Source organism: Mobula birostris, chromosome 25, assembly GCF_030028105.1.
Source record: "Mobula birostris isolate sMobBir1 chromosome 25, sMobBir1.hap1, whole genome shotgun sequence".
Taxonomy (NCBI): Eukaryota; Metazoa; Chordata; class Chondrichthyes; order Myliobatiformes; family Myliobatidae; genus Mobula; species Mobula birostris.
Window position 1 is genome coordinate 28887523 of NC_092394.1, and position 19026 is coordinate 28906548.

Below are 19026 nucleotides of genomic sequence, written 5' to 3' on the forward strand. Positions count from 1 at the left end.
CAGCTAGAACTGTGTGTAAAATAAATGTTGGATATGATGGTACTAAATGAAACAACCTAGAAGTTAAAAAAAAGAAAAGTTCACTTAACTGCATTGAAAAATTCTGGTCTAAAAATGACAAATAAACTTTTCATCCATGCCATGGATGAAGCACTAGGAATGGTAGAAAAAATGTAGACATGTTAGACTCTTAGAATTTCCACAATTTCTCCTAGCTTATTGCATCGTTCGCCAGGGGTATCTTGGAGACAGATAATTGAATTACAAAAATGTTAAAACTATTTCAGAAATTGTAAACTTTATTTTCTGAATTGTTGATCAGGTAAAATCAAAATGCTGGAATTCAAAGTAATGTGAGATGATTGTGTTGGTGATATTTTCAGATTGTGGAACTGCAGGAGTCTACTTTTAGAAAAGGAAAGTTCTGTGTTGCAACTTGAAAATGGCAAAAGATTGAGGATTTTTTGTTGCTCACTGATATTGTGGGGCATCTGCAAAAACTTCCCTTGGCATCACTAGGGAGCAGTAAGAATATATCTTGTACAATCTTTACCTTTTAGTGCAAGTCACCAAAGAGACATGCAGTTCAGATGCTTGATTAAAGGTAGAATGTAAGCAATTTTCCAAAAATCCAATCATCTGATGACAAACTTAAGGAATATTGAGATGTATTACAAATACTACTCAATGACTTTCACTCAAGTTCTGAAAACATGCAAAATTACAGTTAGAAACCTCTGTAGAAATAAGATTATTGGAACTCCAAAAGGGGCATGCTTTGAAAATGCATAAATCATAGCCAGTAATCTGAATCAGATGGAAGCACAAGGAGTAAAATACTTTTGACTCAAAGAGCAGAATGCAACTTAGTTCAATTTGTATCACAAAATACAAATATGCAATAAAATTTGTAGAATCAAAAGATTGTGCAATACTAACAAATGAACATTAAGCTCCTTCATGCTACTGTGACAAAACTACATTTTCAAAGGTGTGCACAGAAAGGTGAGTTGCAAAGACTCTTTGTTATTAGCTGTGATGCAAAAAGTACAAAATAGTCTTTGCATTATGGCTATTCAGATCAGAGAAATTTGCCCTGACAGGTTTCACAAATCACAATTTATGTGACGAGGTGTGAAGAAAATGAACACCGTATATTTTGTTTTTCAACCCATGTTTCTTGCACAGATTGTCATTTTGTTCTATAGAACAGGGGTCCCCAACCTTTTTTGCATCGCAGACCGGTTTAATATTGACAGTATTCTTGCGGACCAGCTGACCGGGGGCGGGAGTGTTCAAGTAGGGTTAAACTCACCTCAACATGTCTTTTACAGTTAGGGTTGCCAACTTTCTCACTCCCAATTAAGGGACAAAAGTACCAGTAAATTCCCGGGACTCTTGTGTTTAGCCCAGGAAAGACTACCATGACCATGAAGCCTTGCGCGGGCACCTGTGTGCGCATGCGCGTTACGTGCCGATTTTTTTTTCCATGGGCCTCCTGTCCCATGATCCTCTCACATCCCTTTTGCCAATCAACTGTCCAGCTCTTGGCTCCATCCCTCCCCCGTCTGTCTTCACCTATCATTTCGGATCTCCCCCTCCCCCTCCCACTTTCAAATCTCTTACTAGCTCTTCTTTCAGTTAGTCCTGACGAAGGGTCTCGGCCTGAAACGTCGACTGTACCTATTCCTAGAGTTGCTGCCTGGCCTGCTGCGTTCACCACCAACTTTTATGTGTGTTGCTTGAAATTCCAGCATCTGCAGATTTCCTCGTGTTTGCGGGTTTTTTTCCACAAATCAGTTTTGGCTTAATCTTCCCGAATACACTGTACGTACATTATTTCTACTTTATATAGACTGTGTATTTATCATATAATTCCTGCTTTTACTATATGTTAGTGTTATTTTCAGTTTTATGTGTTATTTGGTATGATTTGATAGGTTATTTTTTGAGTCTGGGCACGCTCAAAAATTTTTCCAATATAAATTACTGGTAATTGCTTCTGCACTTTACGCCATTTTGGCACGAAAGGTTTCATAAGAATGCTCTACTTTAGCGGGGGAAATACGGGACAAGAGCGGTCCTGTATGGAACAAACCAATTTAGCCCAATATACGGGATATCCCGGCACATAGGGGACAATTGGCAACCCTATGTTCAAGTTCAACAGTGTGTGACAGGGAATGAGGAAAGGTGCAGCTGACTCGTATCGTTTCCTCACGGCCCGGTAGCACATGCTTTGCGGCCCGGTGGTTGGGGACCGCTGCTATAGAAATTCTACAAATGCAGCACGGCTGTAGTATGACAATCACGTAGGTGTTTAATACTTCATATCATGTGAATTATTAACATTAAAAACAAAGATAAAGGTCCGTATTCTTGAGATTAAATATCTTGAGTAGTATTGTATGTGGCATCCAAAAACAGTCTAGTTTGGCACTGCTGTGTTAGGCAGAAGATAGGAGCCAAGTTATCAGTTACATATTATGCAATATTCACACAGACATCCTGTGTGTTCTGTGCATCTTGGATAAGTTCCTACCCCATTCCTGAACCTACTGTCACAATGCATTAAAATCTTTGATATTCACTACCTGAGTGCACTTAACTCTCCTTGATAAATCACATGGGTGTAATTAAGAATATGGTTTCTTAAAAGTAACCGAAGTCTTTATATAGTCCTTACTCTCAAGGGCAATTAGAACTGGAATTAAATGGTGACCTCATCAGCATTGCCTACAGATTATGAGAGAACATGGAAAGTACTAATTTTTCTAATTAAAATCATTTGGCTTTTACAGCTTTATCAACAAGGACGTCTATGCCAATTGGGTGGTGAATTCTGTGAGCTTGAGGTGTTTGCAAAAGTACTGCGAGCTTCAGACAAAAGGTAGGCGAATTCTATGTGAATGTAGAAGTTTACTCTTTGACTTGATCAATTTATAACTGCTGTCAGTCAATTTCAATTTGGAAGTAACAACAGCGTAATAAGATTTTGGGCCTGAAGTGTAATCCAGAATATTTGCAGTGATATTTTTATAATGCACTCTTTCCTTTTCTTTTTCAATCTTTTTATTAATTTCATAAAATGAAAACATGACAAAGCAAAAATACAAGTAGTAGGAGACTACTGTAACTACTTGTTACAGTTAAAATGAGTAATTGTAAAACCATATAGTATAAATTGACGAAGCTCCCAATCATGTAGAATAACAATGAATAATACAAAGCAAAAAAAAACTGAAGAAAAATCATGAAAAAGAAAAAAAAACAGACCCCATCCCAAAAAAAAACTAAACTAAACAGAATTAGTCAACTAAGCTAAAAGACTTGGGCAATACTAACAACTTGAAAATGGGAAAAAAGAAAACCTTAGTGTCGACGACTCCATTCCTCTCAACCAACAGTACAGAGAAATAAAACAAGTTTGGAAATAGTCAAATTACATCAAATGAAAATGCTGAATGAATGGCCTCCAAGTTTTTTCAAATCTAATAGAAGGGTCATAAACCGCACTTCTAATTTTTTCCAAATTCAAACATACCGTAGTTTGTGGAAACCAATGAAATACAGTAGGAGGGCTAATCTCTTTCCAATTCAGCAAAATGGATCTTCTAGCCATTAGAGTAAGAAATGCAATCATCCTACGTGCTGAAGAGGTTAAATAATTTGAATCTATCATTGGTAGTCCAAAAATAGCAGTAATTGGATGAGGTTGTAAGTCTATATTCAAAATTGGTTCCAATTTTTATCCCAAAATCTGTTTTCGATAATGTAGACTGAAAAATTTCCACATATATATGGCAGAACAAAAATCCTAGGTTAGGTAAAAGGTATTTACAGAAACCTGAAAAGGAGGGGGGACTTGCCCTCCAGAATCTTAGATTCTATTATTGGGCAATTAATATTCGATATTTAAAATTTTGGTTACGAGATTTGGATGTATCTTTAAATCCACATTGGGTAAATCTTGAATGTAATTCATTACAAGGGTTTTCCTTGGGTTCGGTTTTAGGAACTTCCCTTCCTTTTACTTCTTCCAAACTGTATAAACAGATGAATAATCCAATAGGTAAGCATACTTTACGTATATGGTTTCAATTTCGAAGATTTTTTGGGTATAATCAATTTATTTTAGCAAGTCCTATTATATCTAATTTCCTTTTTCAACTCTCCATTATGGATCAAGCTTACTCTGATTGGAAAACCAAAGGTATAATTCATTTTTGTGATTTATTTCTGGATAATTGTTTCGCGTCTTTTGATCAACTTTCTAATAAATATAACTTACCCAGATCTCACTTTTTTAGATATCTACAGATTAGAAACTTTCTAATTACTGTTTCTCCTAATTTTCCACACCCATATCCAGTGGACACTTCGGAAAAAATTTTAGATTTAAATCTCTCACAGAAGAGTGTTGTAGCAATTATATATAATATAATTATGAATTTATGCCCTGATGTTTCCAATAAAATTAAAGCTGACTGGGAAAGAGAACTTAAGATTATTATACCAATTGAAAAATGGGAAAAAATTCTTCAATTGGTTAATTTATCCTCTATATGTGCTAAACATGTGTTGATACAGTTTAAAGTTGTGCACAGGGCTCATATGTCCAAAGATAAACTATCTCATTATTATTCTTATATTATCCAATATGTGATAGATGTCATTGCGAGATAGCTTCTTTAACTCACATGTTTTGGTCATGTCCTTTGTTGGAAAAATATTGGAAAGACCAGTTCTAGGAATCCTGGGCTAGTGCCAAGGCATTCATTTCTGAGTTCCAAATTTGCAAAATCAAGACTGTGTCTTGAAGTATGGGCTTAGCCTGTTTCTGTAGATATTATTAATAATGTTTTGAAAATTTTAGATGTAATTTTTGTCTTTCTGGGAACATGCAATAATTTCAACAATAAGTTAACTCTGAATTTGAATTGATTCAGACACAGTTGTATGCATTGAGTGGGTTTGCATTCCTCTCTAATATGTTCAAAGGACTTGTTCAGTAATTGCAGAACTTTTTATGTACTAGAGATTTTTCTGAAAATCTTTATGACTTCCTATACAGGCAGTTATACATTGTTGCCTATGTTCTAGAAATTCCTTTACCCATTATTTGCTTTTAGCACTTTTTATTGCCATCAGCTTTTTCCCCTTTCCTGATTTACACACATTACCAAACTGGTCGTTCTTGTTCACCCTGAGCTGGAGGTTCTTCTGCCTGGTGGAAAGTCCTGTTTTTGGATCAGAAAATTCTGAGATTTTAAATTCCGAAGTGCATACATTAAAATGAACCAGGAATTTATACTGTTGAATTGGAACGATAGAAGAAAAGATAACATAACAAACTCTAATAATGGACTGATTGATCATGTAAAAATGCAAAAGTATTTTTACAAGCAAAATGAACTATATTAAACCTTAAATGTTGAATTTGTGAAATTCCCTAAATTTGTAAACTCTGAAAGTACTTAGTTCAATAGTATCTAATGTAAAAATGCTAAGCAACACCCCCAAATACTGGAGGAAGTCAGCAGGTCATGCAGCTTCTCTGGGAATGAATAAACAGTCAACATTTTGGGACGAGACTCTTCTTCAGAACTAGAAAGGAAGAGGGAAGTGACAGAATAAAAAGGCGGGGGTAGAGGGGAAAGAGGATTAGTTTGAAGGTGATGGGTGAAGCCAGGTGGGTGGGAAAGATTAAGGGCCGGAGAAGAAGGAATCTGAAAGGAGAGCAGAGTGGACTATGGGAGATAGGAAAGGTGAAGGGGAACCAGGGACATCTGCATTCACTCATCTTCCCACCAGATGCAGGGATAGAGTTCCTCTTAATATTGCCTACTATCTCATGAGCCTCTGGATCCAACACACCATTCCCTACAACTTCTGCCATCTTCAAAAAATGACTATTCAAATAAAGCAAGTACTGTGCAATTAATTTTTTTAAAGTTTTTGCTTATTTGACTATTGTCCAGTATTACTTACATCCACTGTGATGAAGTACTTTGAGAGGTTACTGATGAAACACATCAACTTCTGCTTGACAAGAGAATTGAATCTGCTCCAATTTGTCTAAACGGCACAACTGGTCCACAGCTGATGCCATTTCATTGGCGCTTCCCTCAACCCTGGAACATCTGGACAGCAAAGATGCATATATCAGGATAGTCTTTATCAACTATGGCTCAGCATTCAATATCATCATCTCCTCAAAACTAATCAATAAGCTTCAAGACCTTAACCTCAATACCTCCTTGTGCAATTGATCCTCAATTTCCTCACTTGCAGACCTCAGTCAGTTCAGATTGGCAACAGCATCTCCACAATCTCCATCAGGACAGATGCACTACGAGGCTGTATGCTTAACCCCCTGCTGTATTCACTTTATCTTTATGACTGTGGGCTAAGCACGGTTCCAATGTCATATTTAAGTTTGCTGACGCCACCACTGTTAGCTGAATCAAAGCTGGTGATGAATCAGCATATAGAAGTGTGGTTGAAAACCTGGCTGAGTGGTACCGCATCAACAATCTCTTACTCAGTGTCAGCAAGACCAAGGAGCTGATTATTTAACTCCAGGAGGAGGAAACCAAAGGTCCATTAGCCAGCCCTCATTGGGGATCAGAGGTGGAGAGGGTCAGCAATTTTAAATTCCTTGGTGTTATCATTTCAGACAATGACGCAGCCAGTCAGAATGCTCTCCCCGGTACATCTGTGGAGAAGTTTTCGAATGTTTTAGGTGTCCAGCCAAATTTCCTCAAACTTCTAATGAAGTATAGCTACTGTCTTGCCTTCTTTGTAGCATATGTGGCAGCCAGTCAATATACTCACCACTGCACATCTATAGAAGTTTATTAAAGTTTTAGATGTCATGCTGAATTGTCACATACTTCTAAGGAAGTAGATGTGCTGCTGTGCTTTCTTCACAGTTGCACTTGCTTGCTGGGCCCATGACAGATTTTTTGAAACTATATCACCGAGGAAATTTAAATTGCTGACCCTCTCCACCTTGGATTCCCCGACAGAGGATTGGCGAATGGACCTCTGGTTTCCTCTTGCAAAAGTCAATAATGAGCTCCTTGATCTTGCTGACATCGAGGGAGGTTGTTGTTGTGGCACCACTCAGCCAGATTTTCAATGCTGATTCGTCACCACCTCCGATTCAGCCAATGACGGGTGTTATATGCAAATTTAAGTATGGCATTGGAGCTGTGGTTAGCTTCGCATTCGTAAGTTTAAAAAAAAAGGAGTAGAGCAGGTGCCTAAGCACACAACCTTGCACTCATTTTGTGACACAAAACTTTATGAAAAATAAAGATTTTGTTCAGATTTTAATATCCTTTCTTAATAATAAGACACAAATCTTGTGTGATATCTACGTTCTTTTGTATCAATTTTTATGCCCGTTTGAATGGTTGGTTTGTAGAGACCAGTAGCTGTTCTTCTGTGGAAATGGTTTCACAAGAGTTGACTGAATTCCTTTTCAATTTTATACCTAGCACTTAATGGTTTAGTGCAATCAGAGTAAACTGCTTCAATCAAAATCTGCTACTTGACTTGAATTCTGGTTTTGAACACCTGAACAAGGTGTCATTAATTTGCTGAAAAGCATTAGTCTTTTTCAGTGACCTAAAAAATTGGTGATTTTTGCCTCAGCACTATAGCTCTAGAAGCTTCATTTGCCTGTTAAGCCTATTTAAAGATTGCTGTTCAACTTGCTTTTAATGTTGTCATCAACAACACTGTAGGAATGTTGAAAATGAGAAAGATCTTGAGATAAGACAGTAAACCACCATTCCTTCCTTTAAATACAATGCCTTGTAAAGGTTTTCAGTTCCCAACCCTTTGTTCATATAAATGAGTAATACAACCAGGAATTTTGACCAATTGAACTGAGAATTTTTATCTGTGAATCACATGCTCCTTTTTTCACAGTGAGGCCCAAAAAACAGGAAAAATTGTAAAGCATGAAAAACTTAAAAAATTCAAAAACTGAAATGCCAGCAGTTCAAAAGTTCATTCCCCCTATGTTCAGTACTTAGGACTGCCTGCCTCTCACAGCTATTACAGCCAGCAGTTATTTTGGATAAGACTCTTATTAGCTCTGCACAACATGATGAAGCAAGATTGCCGATTCCTCCTTGGAAAATTGCTCAAGCTAGTTGGGGAGTGGTGGTGGACAACAATTCTGAGGTCTAGCCAGAGATGTTCAATTGGGTTAATGTCAGGACTTTTGGTCACCTAAGAGCATCAGTATTCTTTATTTGAAAACACTCCATGCTCTGGCTGTGTGTTTATGGGTCATTGTCCTGCTTGAAAGATGAACTTTCTCCCCAATTTAAGCTTTGTGTCAGAGGCTAGCAGGTTTTATCCAGGATCTCTCTGTATTTAGCAGCATACATCTTCCCATCAATCCTAACCAGATTTCCTGTTCCTGTTGCTGAAAAGTAACCCCATAGCATGATGCTACCTCCGCCATACTTTACAGTGTTACCTGGTGAATGAGGTATTAAATTTATCCCGCATGCACCACTTAGTGTTGAGGCCAAAAAATTCCACTTCACTCTCATCCGGTCACAAGACCTTCCACATCTTTACGGTATCTTCCAAGTGACGCCTTGCAAAGTCTTTACGGGCAAGGATGAGCATTTTTAAGCCAAGGCTGCTTCCTTGCCACTCTTCCATGTGTATCCTTTTTGTGCAAGGCCATGTGGAGCCATGAACTTCATCTCCAGTTGCAGCCACTGACTTCTGCAGCTCACTCAGTGACTGTTGGCGTCACAGTACCCTCTCTAACAAGTGCCATTCTTCACAGGCGAACAAGTTTAGAGGGGCCACCTGACCTAGGCAGTGTGGCTGTGGTTATATATTTTCTCACTTTTTCAGTGCCTTTGAAATGGTCTTGTACTGTTCCCATGATTTTTGCTTCTCTATTATCATTTCCCTGACTTGCCTTGAATGCACTTTTATCTTCTTTTGGTTTGGTCTGATGAAAATCAACCATACAGTTGGACCTTACAGAGAGCGGGGGGTATTTACTCAGATGATCCTCCAATTTTTTTTCCTGGGTGTGTTGGTAAGGTAATATACAGTATTGCATTTGAGGAAAGTTAGCATGGTAATTACAAAGGGAATGAATTTTTCTTTTGATTTGACATGATACACAATGTTTTGTAGATTAGCACAAAAAATCCTACTTCAATTTATTTTAAATTTAGAAAATGAGTTAGTAAAATGTGAAAATAGTTATGAGTACTGAGTATTCTTCAAGGCACCATAGGTTAATGGATATTGATGTTGAACCTGAATGTATATGCAGGCCAATTCGAATGATGTTGCATTCTGTCATAAGACATGCTAGAATTCTAAAGTTAATAGTTTATGGCTTTTATCTTTCAACATAACTGAAAGGTGTCTGGTTCTAAACCTTTAAAAATATTTCATGTGATGGGGTTTCTTGCAACAAAAAAGTTGAGCTATTTCATGTGGATGGCTTGCTAAAGTTGAAAATTAGTGCTTTGATATTCCAACAGTTGTCATGCTTTCGTGCTATGTGGAATTGAGTTAATAGAAGCATTTTGTACTTTTGTATAGAACCTGCTGTGTCAGATTGATTAGAATGTTAATATGCTGTTAGGGGTGAATTGTGTCATAAATCCATGCAACCTGAAGGCCTTTGGAATAATTGATCTAACATATCAGCCAGAGTATCTGTATTGTTACTCTTAGATGATCTCTATTCCATATACAGTGGATTCTGTTAATTGGGCCGTTGGTTAATCGAGATGGTGACTTATTTGGACAACTATTAAAGAACAAAAACAAATTGAGGTAATAGCCAGGAATCCATTCGTTTTTTGGGGACACTATACCACTTAATTGAGACAGCAGACTGTTGAACACTTTCTAACCACCATCGGTCTCATATGCTTGCATGGTCATTTGACATGGCACTGCTTTGAGCGAGCAGTTTTTAAATAGTGTCAGTTGTGTGCATTTGTGTTTAAAATGCGGTGATTTGCTTCATTAATTAGTTGGCAGGAAATAAGCAGTAAGACAATTCAGAACTCCTTACTCACTGTGGTTTCACACGTTCAGGCTTCGAGATGCTAGAAATGACCATAAAAATGAAACAATTTCACTACTTCCAAGTTAGAAACTACCAGGAATTTGAAGATATTGTCAATCATCTTGAACATTACAATGAAAATGAAGATTTGGGTGATGCAATTGTCGACAGCATTATATGAAGGCAATCCATTATTTGCACTAGGTTTCTTCACCGATTTTGTTCATTTATAGTCAAAAGAACGGGGTGTGGATGAGTTCCTCCATCAATAAGTATTTGAAACTAATACAGTTTTATCATCCTGCAGTAGTATTGGTAATATTCTAATTTGTTCTGTATTTCATGTAAATACATAATTTGTTACTCAGCTTGTCTTTTTTATACCTTCAGTTCATTGGGCAGCTGCTTAATTTGCCCAAAATGTGCGGGTCTTGATGTGTTCCAATTAACCAAAATCCACTGTATATAACAGACCTTACAGAACTGGAATGGATGCAAATCATGCTTGATCCTGAGAGTTTTCCCAAAAAGACTTCAGAAGTATATGCTAGCTATAGAGCACTCTGCAAAATCTGATGTTAATGAAAAAGTCTAGGAAATATTTATTCAGATACTGTTAGAGTGGTGGGCCACATGGGATCAAACCATACAGTATAGTCTGACCTTTGGTTTTCTAATTTAATGTCACTTTTCTACTATTCTCTGGTATTTCCATTCTTCCAGGTTGTTTAAGAGTGCTTCTTTGTGCAATGTGGAGTGCGGTATGTGTTTGGTATTTCCATTTTTGTTCACTAATCTTAATCACTGAAAATAAGGTGATATTTAATACCTAGAAGATTTGATCATCCTTCAGTTATATGACATTATATTTCCTTTTTGTGAAATTTGAAGCAGTTCAGTGTATGGCGGAATCTAAGGAGATGATTAGAATATGTGAAGATTAAAAGTAACTGGATTAATTAGAAGTTAGTGCATATGGGTGACTGATAGTCAATGCAGACTCAGTGAGCAGAAGAGCCAGTTTCTGTATTGTATCAGTCATGCTTTGACCCAATTTTTCTATTTATGTTTTTAAGAAAAACCCATTGAAACCATGAGACTATAGGTAAATGAGCAGAATTAGGCCATTTGCTTACTGTTACTGATACATTACGATTAAGAGAGGATCTCATTGAAATCTGCCAAGTACCAAAAGGCCTAGATAGTGGAAGTGGAGGAGATGTTTCTACTACTGTGAGATACGGGGACCTGAGGGTATCACCACAGAAAAAAATAGTCTATTTAGAATAGAGATGAAACGTCCACAAACTTGGCCACAAAGCCTTCAATTTCATCATCCAGATCATTGACATATAACATCTCAACACCAACCCCTGCGGAACACCATTAGTCTCTGGTAGCCAGCCAGAAAAGGCCCTTTATTACCTGTCTTTGCCTGCTGCCAGTCCTCAAATCTGCTGTCCATGCTAGTATCTTTAATATACTATGGGCTCTTATATTGTTTTCTTAGCAGCCTCATGTGCAGTACCTTGTCTAAGGCCTTCTGATAATCCAAGTAAACAACATCCACTGACTATTTTGTCACTCTTGCCTGTTATTTTCTCAAAGGATTCCAACAGATTTATCAGGCAAGATTTTTCCTTAAGGAGACTTATGTTATCATGTGTCTCCAAATATCCCGAATCCTTGTCCTTAATAGTGGACTCCAGCGTCTTGCTAACCACTGAAGTTAGACTAACTGCCTATAATTTCCTGTCTTTTGCCAACCTCCCTTCTTAAAGAATGGAGTGACATTTGCAATTTTCTAGTTATTCAGAATCATTCCGGAATCTAATGATTCTTGATGGATCACTAATAATGCCTCCATAATCATTTCAGCTACCGCTTTCAGAACCCTGGTTGTTGTTTATCTAGTTCAGGTGACTTATCTACCTTTAGAGATTTCAGCTTCCAAAGCAGCAACAGCAACTACATTTTCTTCTGTTTCAATAGGTTTCAGTAGGTACATTTAATGTCAGAGAAATGTGTACAATATACATCCTGAAATTCGTTTTCTTCACAAACATCCACAAAAACAGAGGAGTGCCCCAAAGTATGAATGACAATTAAATGTTAGAACCCCAAAGCCCCCCTCAGATCCCCCTTCCCATGCATAAGCAGCAGCAAAGCAACAATCTCCCCCACCAGCGAAAGAGCGTCGGACCCCCCCCCCACTGAGCACTCAAGCGTGCAGCAAAGCATCGATAAAAACGCAGACTTACAATACCCCAAAGACTACTTGTCAAATTACCAGGTGAACATGCCACAGTCTGTCTCTCTCCCCCCCAATAAGGGAAAAAGAGGTGTACCCATTTCACAGGAAGAAGGGAGACATAACAAAGCAACTTGCCGATTTATGGTGTTAAAAGTCTGTTGTGTTGCTTTTTCTGAGCTCTGCCCAAAGAACTCAGATCTCTGGGCACACAGCCAGCAGTCAGCTCGCTGCTTATGATCTTCCATCTCCCACGATGCACCAGGCAGCGGCACCGGCCTCGAGTCCGCTTGCCACTAGAGCCATGAAAATCCAGCACTCTGAAGGCGCACTAGTCTTCCAGGCCACATCCTTGGCATATCGAAAAGCAGCCAATCGTGAGACCCCAAGAGTGGATCCGATTTCCACAAAGAACCGGAGTCAGCGTGTAACTCCAAGTCAGGGTCTTCAAAAGAATCCTGAAAAGGAAAAAAAAGATATTAAAAATAGAAATAGAGCTGTTTCCGAAGATGCAAGCAAAGCAGTCGCCATTAGGCACCATCGTTTCCTTCCGCCCCTTACACTCTCGAATTTCTGGCATTCTCGTGGTATTTTCCACAGTGAAGACTGTTGCAAAATACTTGCTTTCATCTTGCTTTCATATTTGCTCCTCTTTCTTTCTTTTTCAATCTTTTTATTAATTTCAGAATATATAAACAAAACATAGTAATAATACAAATAATAGAAGATAAATTGTTACACTTATGAACAGTAATCGTAAAGTCCAATATTGAAATTTGACAAAGCTCCCAATCATGTAGAACTAACAACGGATAATACAAATCAAAAAAAAACTAAAAAAAAATCATGAAAAGGAAAAAAAAAACCAAAAAAAAAATCCCATCCCAAAAGAAAAACAAAATTAATCAACTAAACTAAAAGACTTGGGTAAATCTAAAAACTTAAAAATGAAAAAGAAGAAAACCTTAGTGCCGATGACTCCATTCCCCTCCAACAGCAATACAGAGAAATAAAACAAGTTTGGAAAGAAACATATTACATTAAATGAAAATGCTGAATGAATGGCCTCCAAGTTTTTTCAAACTTAATGGAAGGGTCATAAACTGCACTTCTAATTTTCTCCAAATTCAAACACAGCATAGTTTGTGAAAACCAATGAAATACCTTAGGAGGGTTAATCTCTTTCCAATTCAACAAAATAGACCTTCTAGCCATTAAAGTAAGAAATGCAATCATCCTTCGTGATGAAGAGGTTAAATTATTTAAATCTATCATTGGTAGTTCAGAAATAGCAGTAATTGGATGCGGTTGTAAGTCTATATTTAAAACCATTGAAATAATATCAAAAATATCTTTCCAATATTTCTCCAACAGGGGACATGACCAAAACATGTGGGTTAAAGAAGCTATCTCGAAATGACACCTGTCACATATTGGATTAATATAAAAGTAATAGCGAGATAGTTTATCTTTGGACATATGAGCCCTGTGTACTACTTTGAACTGTATTAACCTATGCTTAGCACATACAGAGGATGAATTCACCAACTGAAGAATTTTTTCCCATTTTTCAGTCGGTATATTAGTCTCAAGTTCTCTTTCCCAGTCAGCTTTAATTTTATTAGAAACATCAGGACATAAAGTCAAAATTATATTATATATAATTGCTACAACACTTTTCTGAGAGAGATTTAAATCTAAAATTTTTTCCAAAATATCCGTTGGATATGGATGTGGGAAATTAGGAGAAACAGTAATTAAAAAGTTCTTAATCTGTAAATATCTAAAAAAGTGAGATCTGGGTAAGTTATATTTATTAGAAAGTTGATCAAAAGACATAAAACAATTATCCATAAATAAATCGCGAAAAGATATTATACCTTTGGTTTTCCAATCAGAGTAAGCTTGATCCATCGTGGAAGGTTGAAAAAGAAAGTTTGACAAGATGGGGCTTGCTAGGATAGATTGATTGAACCCAAAAAATCTTCGGAATTGAAACCATATACGTAAAGTATGCTTAACTACCGGGTTATTCATTTGTTTATATAATTTAAAAGAAGTAAAAGGAAGTGAAGTTCCTAAAACCGAACTCAAGGAAAGCCCTTGTAATGAATTAGATTCAAGATTTACCCAATGAGGATTTAAAGATACGTCCAGATCTCATAACCAAAATTTTAAATTTTGAATATTAATTGCCCAATAATAAAATCTAAAATTCGGGAGGGCAAGCCCCCCCCTCCTTTTTAGACTTCTGTAAATACCTTTTACCTAATGTAGGATTTTTATTCTGCCAAATATATGAGGAAATTTTTGAATCTACATTATCAAAAAAAGATTTTGGGATGAAAATTGGAACTGATTGGAATATATACAAAAATTTGGGCAAAATGATCATCTTAATAGCATTATTCCGACCAATCAAAGACAAAAAGATTGGCGACCATTTGGTAAATAACAGTTTAATCTGATCAATTAAAGGTAAAAAAAATTAGCTTTAAATAAATCTTTATATTTTTCGTAATTGTTATCCCTAAATATATAAATGAATCAGTAACCAATTTAAATGATAAATGTCTATAAATAGGTAGATGCTTATTTAAAGGGAATAATTCACTCTTATTAAGATTCAGTTTGTAACCAGAGAAGTTACTAAATTGAGCTAACAAATCTAAAATAGCAGGAATTGACTTCTCCGTGTTAGAGATGTATAACAGCAAATCATCTGCATATAACGATAACTTATGTATTTCGTTTCCACTGGTAATACCAACAATATTTGGCGAGTTACAAATAGCAATTGCTAAAGGTTCAAGAGCAATATTGAATAGCAAAGGACTAAGAAGGCAACCTTGCCTAGTGCCACGAAAAAGACGAAAAAAGGGAGACCTATAATTATTTGTACAAACCGAGGCTACCGTGGAGTAATATAACAATTTAATCCAAGATATAAATGTCAAATTAAAATTAAATTTCTCAAGAACATTAAATAAATAAGGCCATTTGACTCTGTCAAAAGCTTTCTCAGCATCTAAAGAGATAATACATTCCGGGGTGGTAAATGAGGGGGTATAAACAATATTCTTTAACCTCCTAATATTAAAGGATGAATAGCGATTCTTAATAAATCCAGTTTGATCCATAGAAATAATTTGAGGTAACACCTTCTCCAAGCTAGTTGCTAGAATTTTTGAAAAAATTTTAGAGTCTACATTCAAAAGAGATATTGGTCTGTATGATGCACAATCAGTAGGATCTTTATTATTTTTAAGAATTAAGGAAATAGAGGTTTCGTAAAACGATTGTGGTAATTTACCTAACCTGATTGCTTCCTTGAATATTCTAGACAACTTAGAGGAAAGAATGAAGGAAAAAAATTTTTTAAATTCCACTGTAAACCCATCCGATCCGGGTGCTTCACCAGAATTCAAAAATGAGATTGCAGTTATTATTTCTTCCTCTGAAATGGAAGTTTCTAATGATAGAGACTCTTCGGATGATAATTTCGGAAAACTGAATTTACTTAAAAAGTCATGCATGAAACTAGAATCATGAGGAAAATCAGAGTGCATATTTGCTCCTCTTGTGCGTAGAATTATGTGGAAAATCTAGAAATAGGAAAACAATTCTGGTTTATCCTCCAGATAAGCCCCCTCCAAACAACATTTCACATTGTTAACACTGCCATCCATTAGTTTCAGCTATGCCATGTTCAGATTCCATTTTACTATTTTATTTAGGAAAATCCATTCTTGCTTTAACTTGCGAAGTTCCTTCATACTTTTAAAGGTTTGTTTTGGGTCATCTGTTGGATATTTTTCCAGCCTAATCATTGTTTTCTGATCATTGTACACTCAGTTTTGCTGTTATCTTCGTAAATTGTTAAGACTTTTTTTTTAACGCTTTACAGTCTGGAGACTTGAATTCTGCATTGTTATACTGAAGTGTGATCAATTTTTTTAAAAAAAATTCTGTGTACTTAATATTTCTGCTGTTGCTCAGGTAATGATACCCTTGGCTCTTGAGTCATGAAATTGGGTGGTCATGTTTGGTGCATTTGATTGAAGGAATAAAGGGGTTAGCTACTTCTCAGACTTCTTCAAATGGAGAAGAGGGAAAGGATCTCAGGTTATGGTTTCATAACTTAATGGCCTATTATGTTAATGTTAACTTAGAAAACATTCAGTGCTGAGAAGTCTCTAGAGGAATTCAAAAGCAAAGGGTTGTACTTGCATTGCACATAGATATCGCAAAATGACTTGCAAACAATGAAGCCATTTTCATTTTTTTAATGTAGTTGCTGGGATAACTTCGGAAATGTGGCAATATCTTTGTTTTAGTTTTGCTTTTTGTGCACAAAAGAATGGTGCAGTATGGGATTTTGAATGGAAATTAGACCAAGGATCTATAGAAACATAGAAAACCTACAGCACAATACAGGCCCTTCGGCCCACAAAGCTGTGCCAAATATGTCCCTACCTTAGAACTAGATTGGCTTTGAAGTGCAAGGAAAAAATTCCCATAGTTCAATTCAAAGAGACGAGAGAGATTCTGTAGATGCTGGAAATCTTAAGCAACACAGAGATTGCTGGAGGAGCACAGCAAGGCAGGCATCATCTATAGAGGGAAATAAACAATTGAAGGTTTGGGCTAAAGGAAGAGGACAAATGTCAGAATAAGGTGGTGTGGGGAAGGGGAGGAGCACAAGCTGGTAAATGATAGGTGAGGGGGAAGGTAGGATTGGGTGGTGGGATTGAAATGGATGGGAACCAGGAGATCCTAATTGCTGTTCTGGACAGACCAAAGGTGCTCGATGAAGTGGTCCCCCAATCTGCAATGGAGGAGGCTACACCAAGAGCATCAGATACAAGAAATGAAGCAGACAGACATGGGTGAAGTGCTGCCTTACCTGTAAGGACTGTTTAGTCCCTGAATGGTGGTGAAGGAGAAGATGTTGGGGCTGGTATAGCACTCAGCATGGTTGCAGTGATAAGTGCCATAAGGGAGATCTGTGGGGAGAGAGGGACCCTATAGAAAGCAGAAAGGATGGGGAGGCAAAGATGTGCATGGTGCTGGGATCTCTTTGGAGATGGCAAAAGCTGTGGAGAAGGATGTGTTTGATGCAGAGGCTTATTGGGTAGTAGATGAGGACAAGGGGAACCCTGTTGCTGTTATTTCAGGTGGTGGTGGGAATCAGATGAGGACACACTTGCAGGAAATGGAGGAGACATGTGTGAGGACAGAATCAGTAGGGGTGGAAGGGAAAACCTTCTGAAGAAAGAATACATCTCAGATGTCCTGAGATGGAAAGACTCACCATGTGATTAGATGCAGCAGAGGTGAAGGAACTGAGAGAAGGGAATGGCTTTTTGTAAGTGACGTGGTAGGAAGAGCTATAGTTAAGCTAATAGGTTTGTAAAAGATGTTGATATATAATCTGTTTCTGGAGATCAAGAAAAGGGAGTGAGATATCAGAGATGCACCGTAAGCTTGAAGGCAGTGTAAAAGCTGGAGGCAAAGTTGATGAAATTGATGAGCTCAGCATGGTTGTAGAAAGCAGTACAAGTGGAGTCATCAGTGTAGCAGACAGAGTTGAGTTTGACTGGTGTAGGCTTGAAACATTGATGTAGTTGATGAAAAGGCAGACGAAGGTGGGGCCCAAATTAGCATCCATCTGCACCTTTACTTTGGAGGAATTGGGAAGAGTCGAAAGAGAAATTAAGCTCCAGTTCCACCAGATGAAGAAGGGTGGCTGTGGAGGGGAATTGGTTAGGTCTCTTAAAGTCTTTCTGATTTGGGGGAGGGGGGGGTGTGGATGGAAGCATACAAAAATGGGATGTCCATGGTGAAAATAAGGTGGTCAGGACCAGTGAACTGAAAATAGTGGAAGTGATGGCAAACGTGTGAAGTATCAAAGGTTCAAAGGTCCAACTTAATGTCAGAGAAATGTGTACAGTATACATCCTGAAATGCCTTCTCTTCGCAAATACCCACTAAATCAGAGAAGTGCCCCAAGAATGAACGACAGATAAACATAAGAACCCCAAAGTCCTTCCCGCGCATAAGCGGCAGCAAGCAGCAATCCCCACCCTTCCCCCTACCGGCAAAAAAATAGTAGGCACCACCAAACACTCGAGTATGAGCAAAGCGATAACAAAGACACAGACTTGCAGTTACCCCAAAGGCTTCGCGTTACACCCGGCATTCAACATACCGCAGATTCTCTCTCCCCTTAATAAGGGAGAAAAAGGTGTCTCCATTTTTTCCCCAGCGAGCGGGGAGACATAACAACCTCACTGGTTTATGATGTTAAAAGTCCGTTACGTCACTTTTTTCGGGCTCTGTTACTGAAGATCACAAAGATCCCGGGTCTTATTAAAGATATTAAAGATGGAAATAGAGCTGCTTCCGAAGATGCAAGCAAAGGAGTTGCCATTTAGCACCATCTTAACTTCGCTCCGATGTAGGTGAGAAGGGGCTGAATCAAGGGGGACCAAATGAAGTCAAGATACGCAGATACAAGTTCAGTGAAGCTGGAGCAGGTATAAACAGTGAGTCCACTGGAGCAGATGGGTTTGTGGATCTTGGGAGAAACAGGCAGTATAGAGTATGGGAATTGAGGTTGGATGTTATTGATTGGAGTCCTCCAGTGGTGATGAGGTTGGTGATGCTGCAGAGTTACTGTCCTGATGCTTCTTGATGT

The 19026-nt window shown here is 37.7% G+C and overlaps 1 protein-coding gene across 1 annotated transcript in view; it reads left to right on the forward strand.

The window, feature by feature from the left end:
* The window catches only part of appbp2 (amyloid beta precursor protein (cytoplasmic tail) binding protein 2), an 81426-nt gene that overhangs the window by 20290 nt on the left and 42110 nt on the right, over window positions 1–19026 (forward strand). Inside the window, exon 2 of the mRNA XM_072243354.1 lies at window positions 2802–2890. Within this exon, the coding sequence (XP_072099455.1) occupies window positions 2802–2890 (89 nt within the window). The remainder of the gene's footprint in view (window positions 1–2801; window positions 2891–19026) is intronic.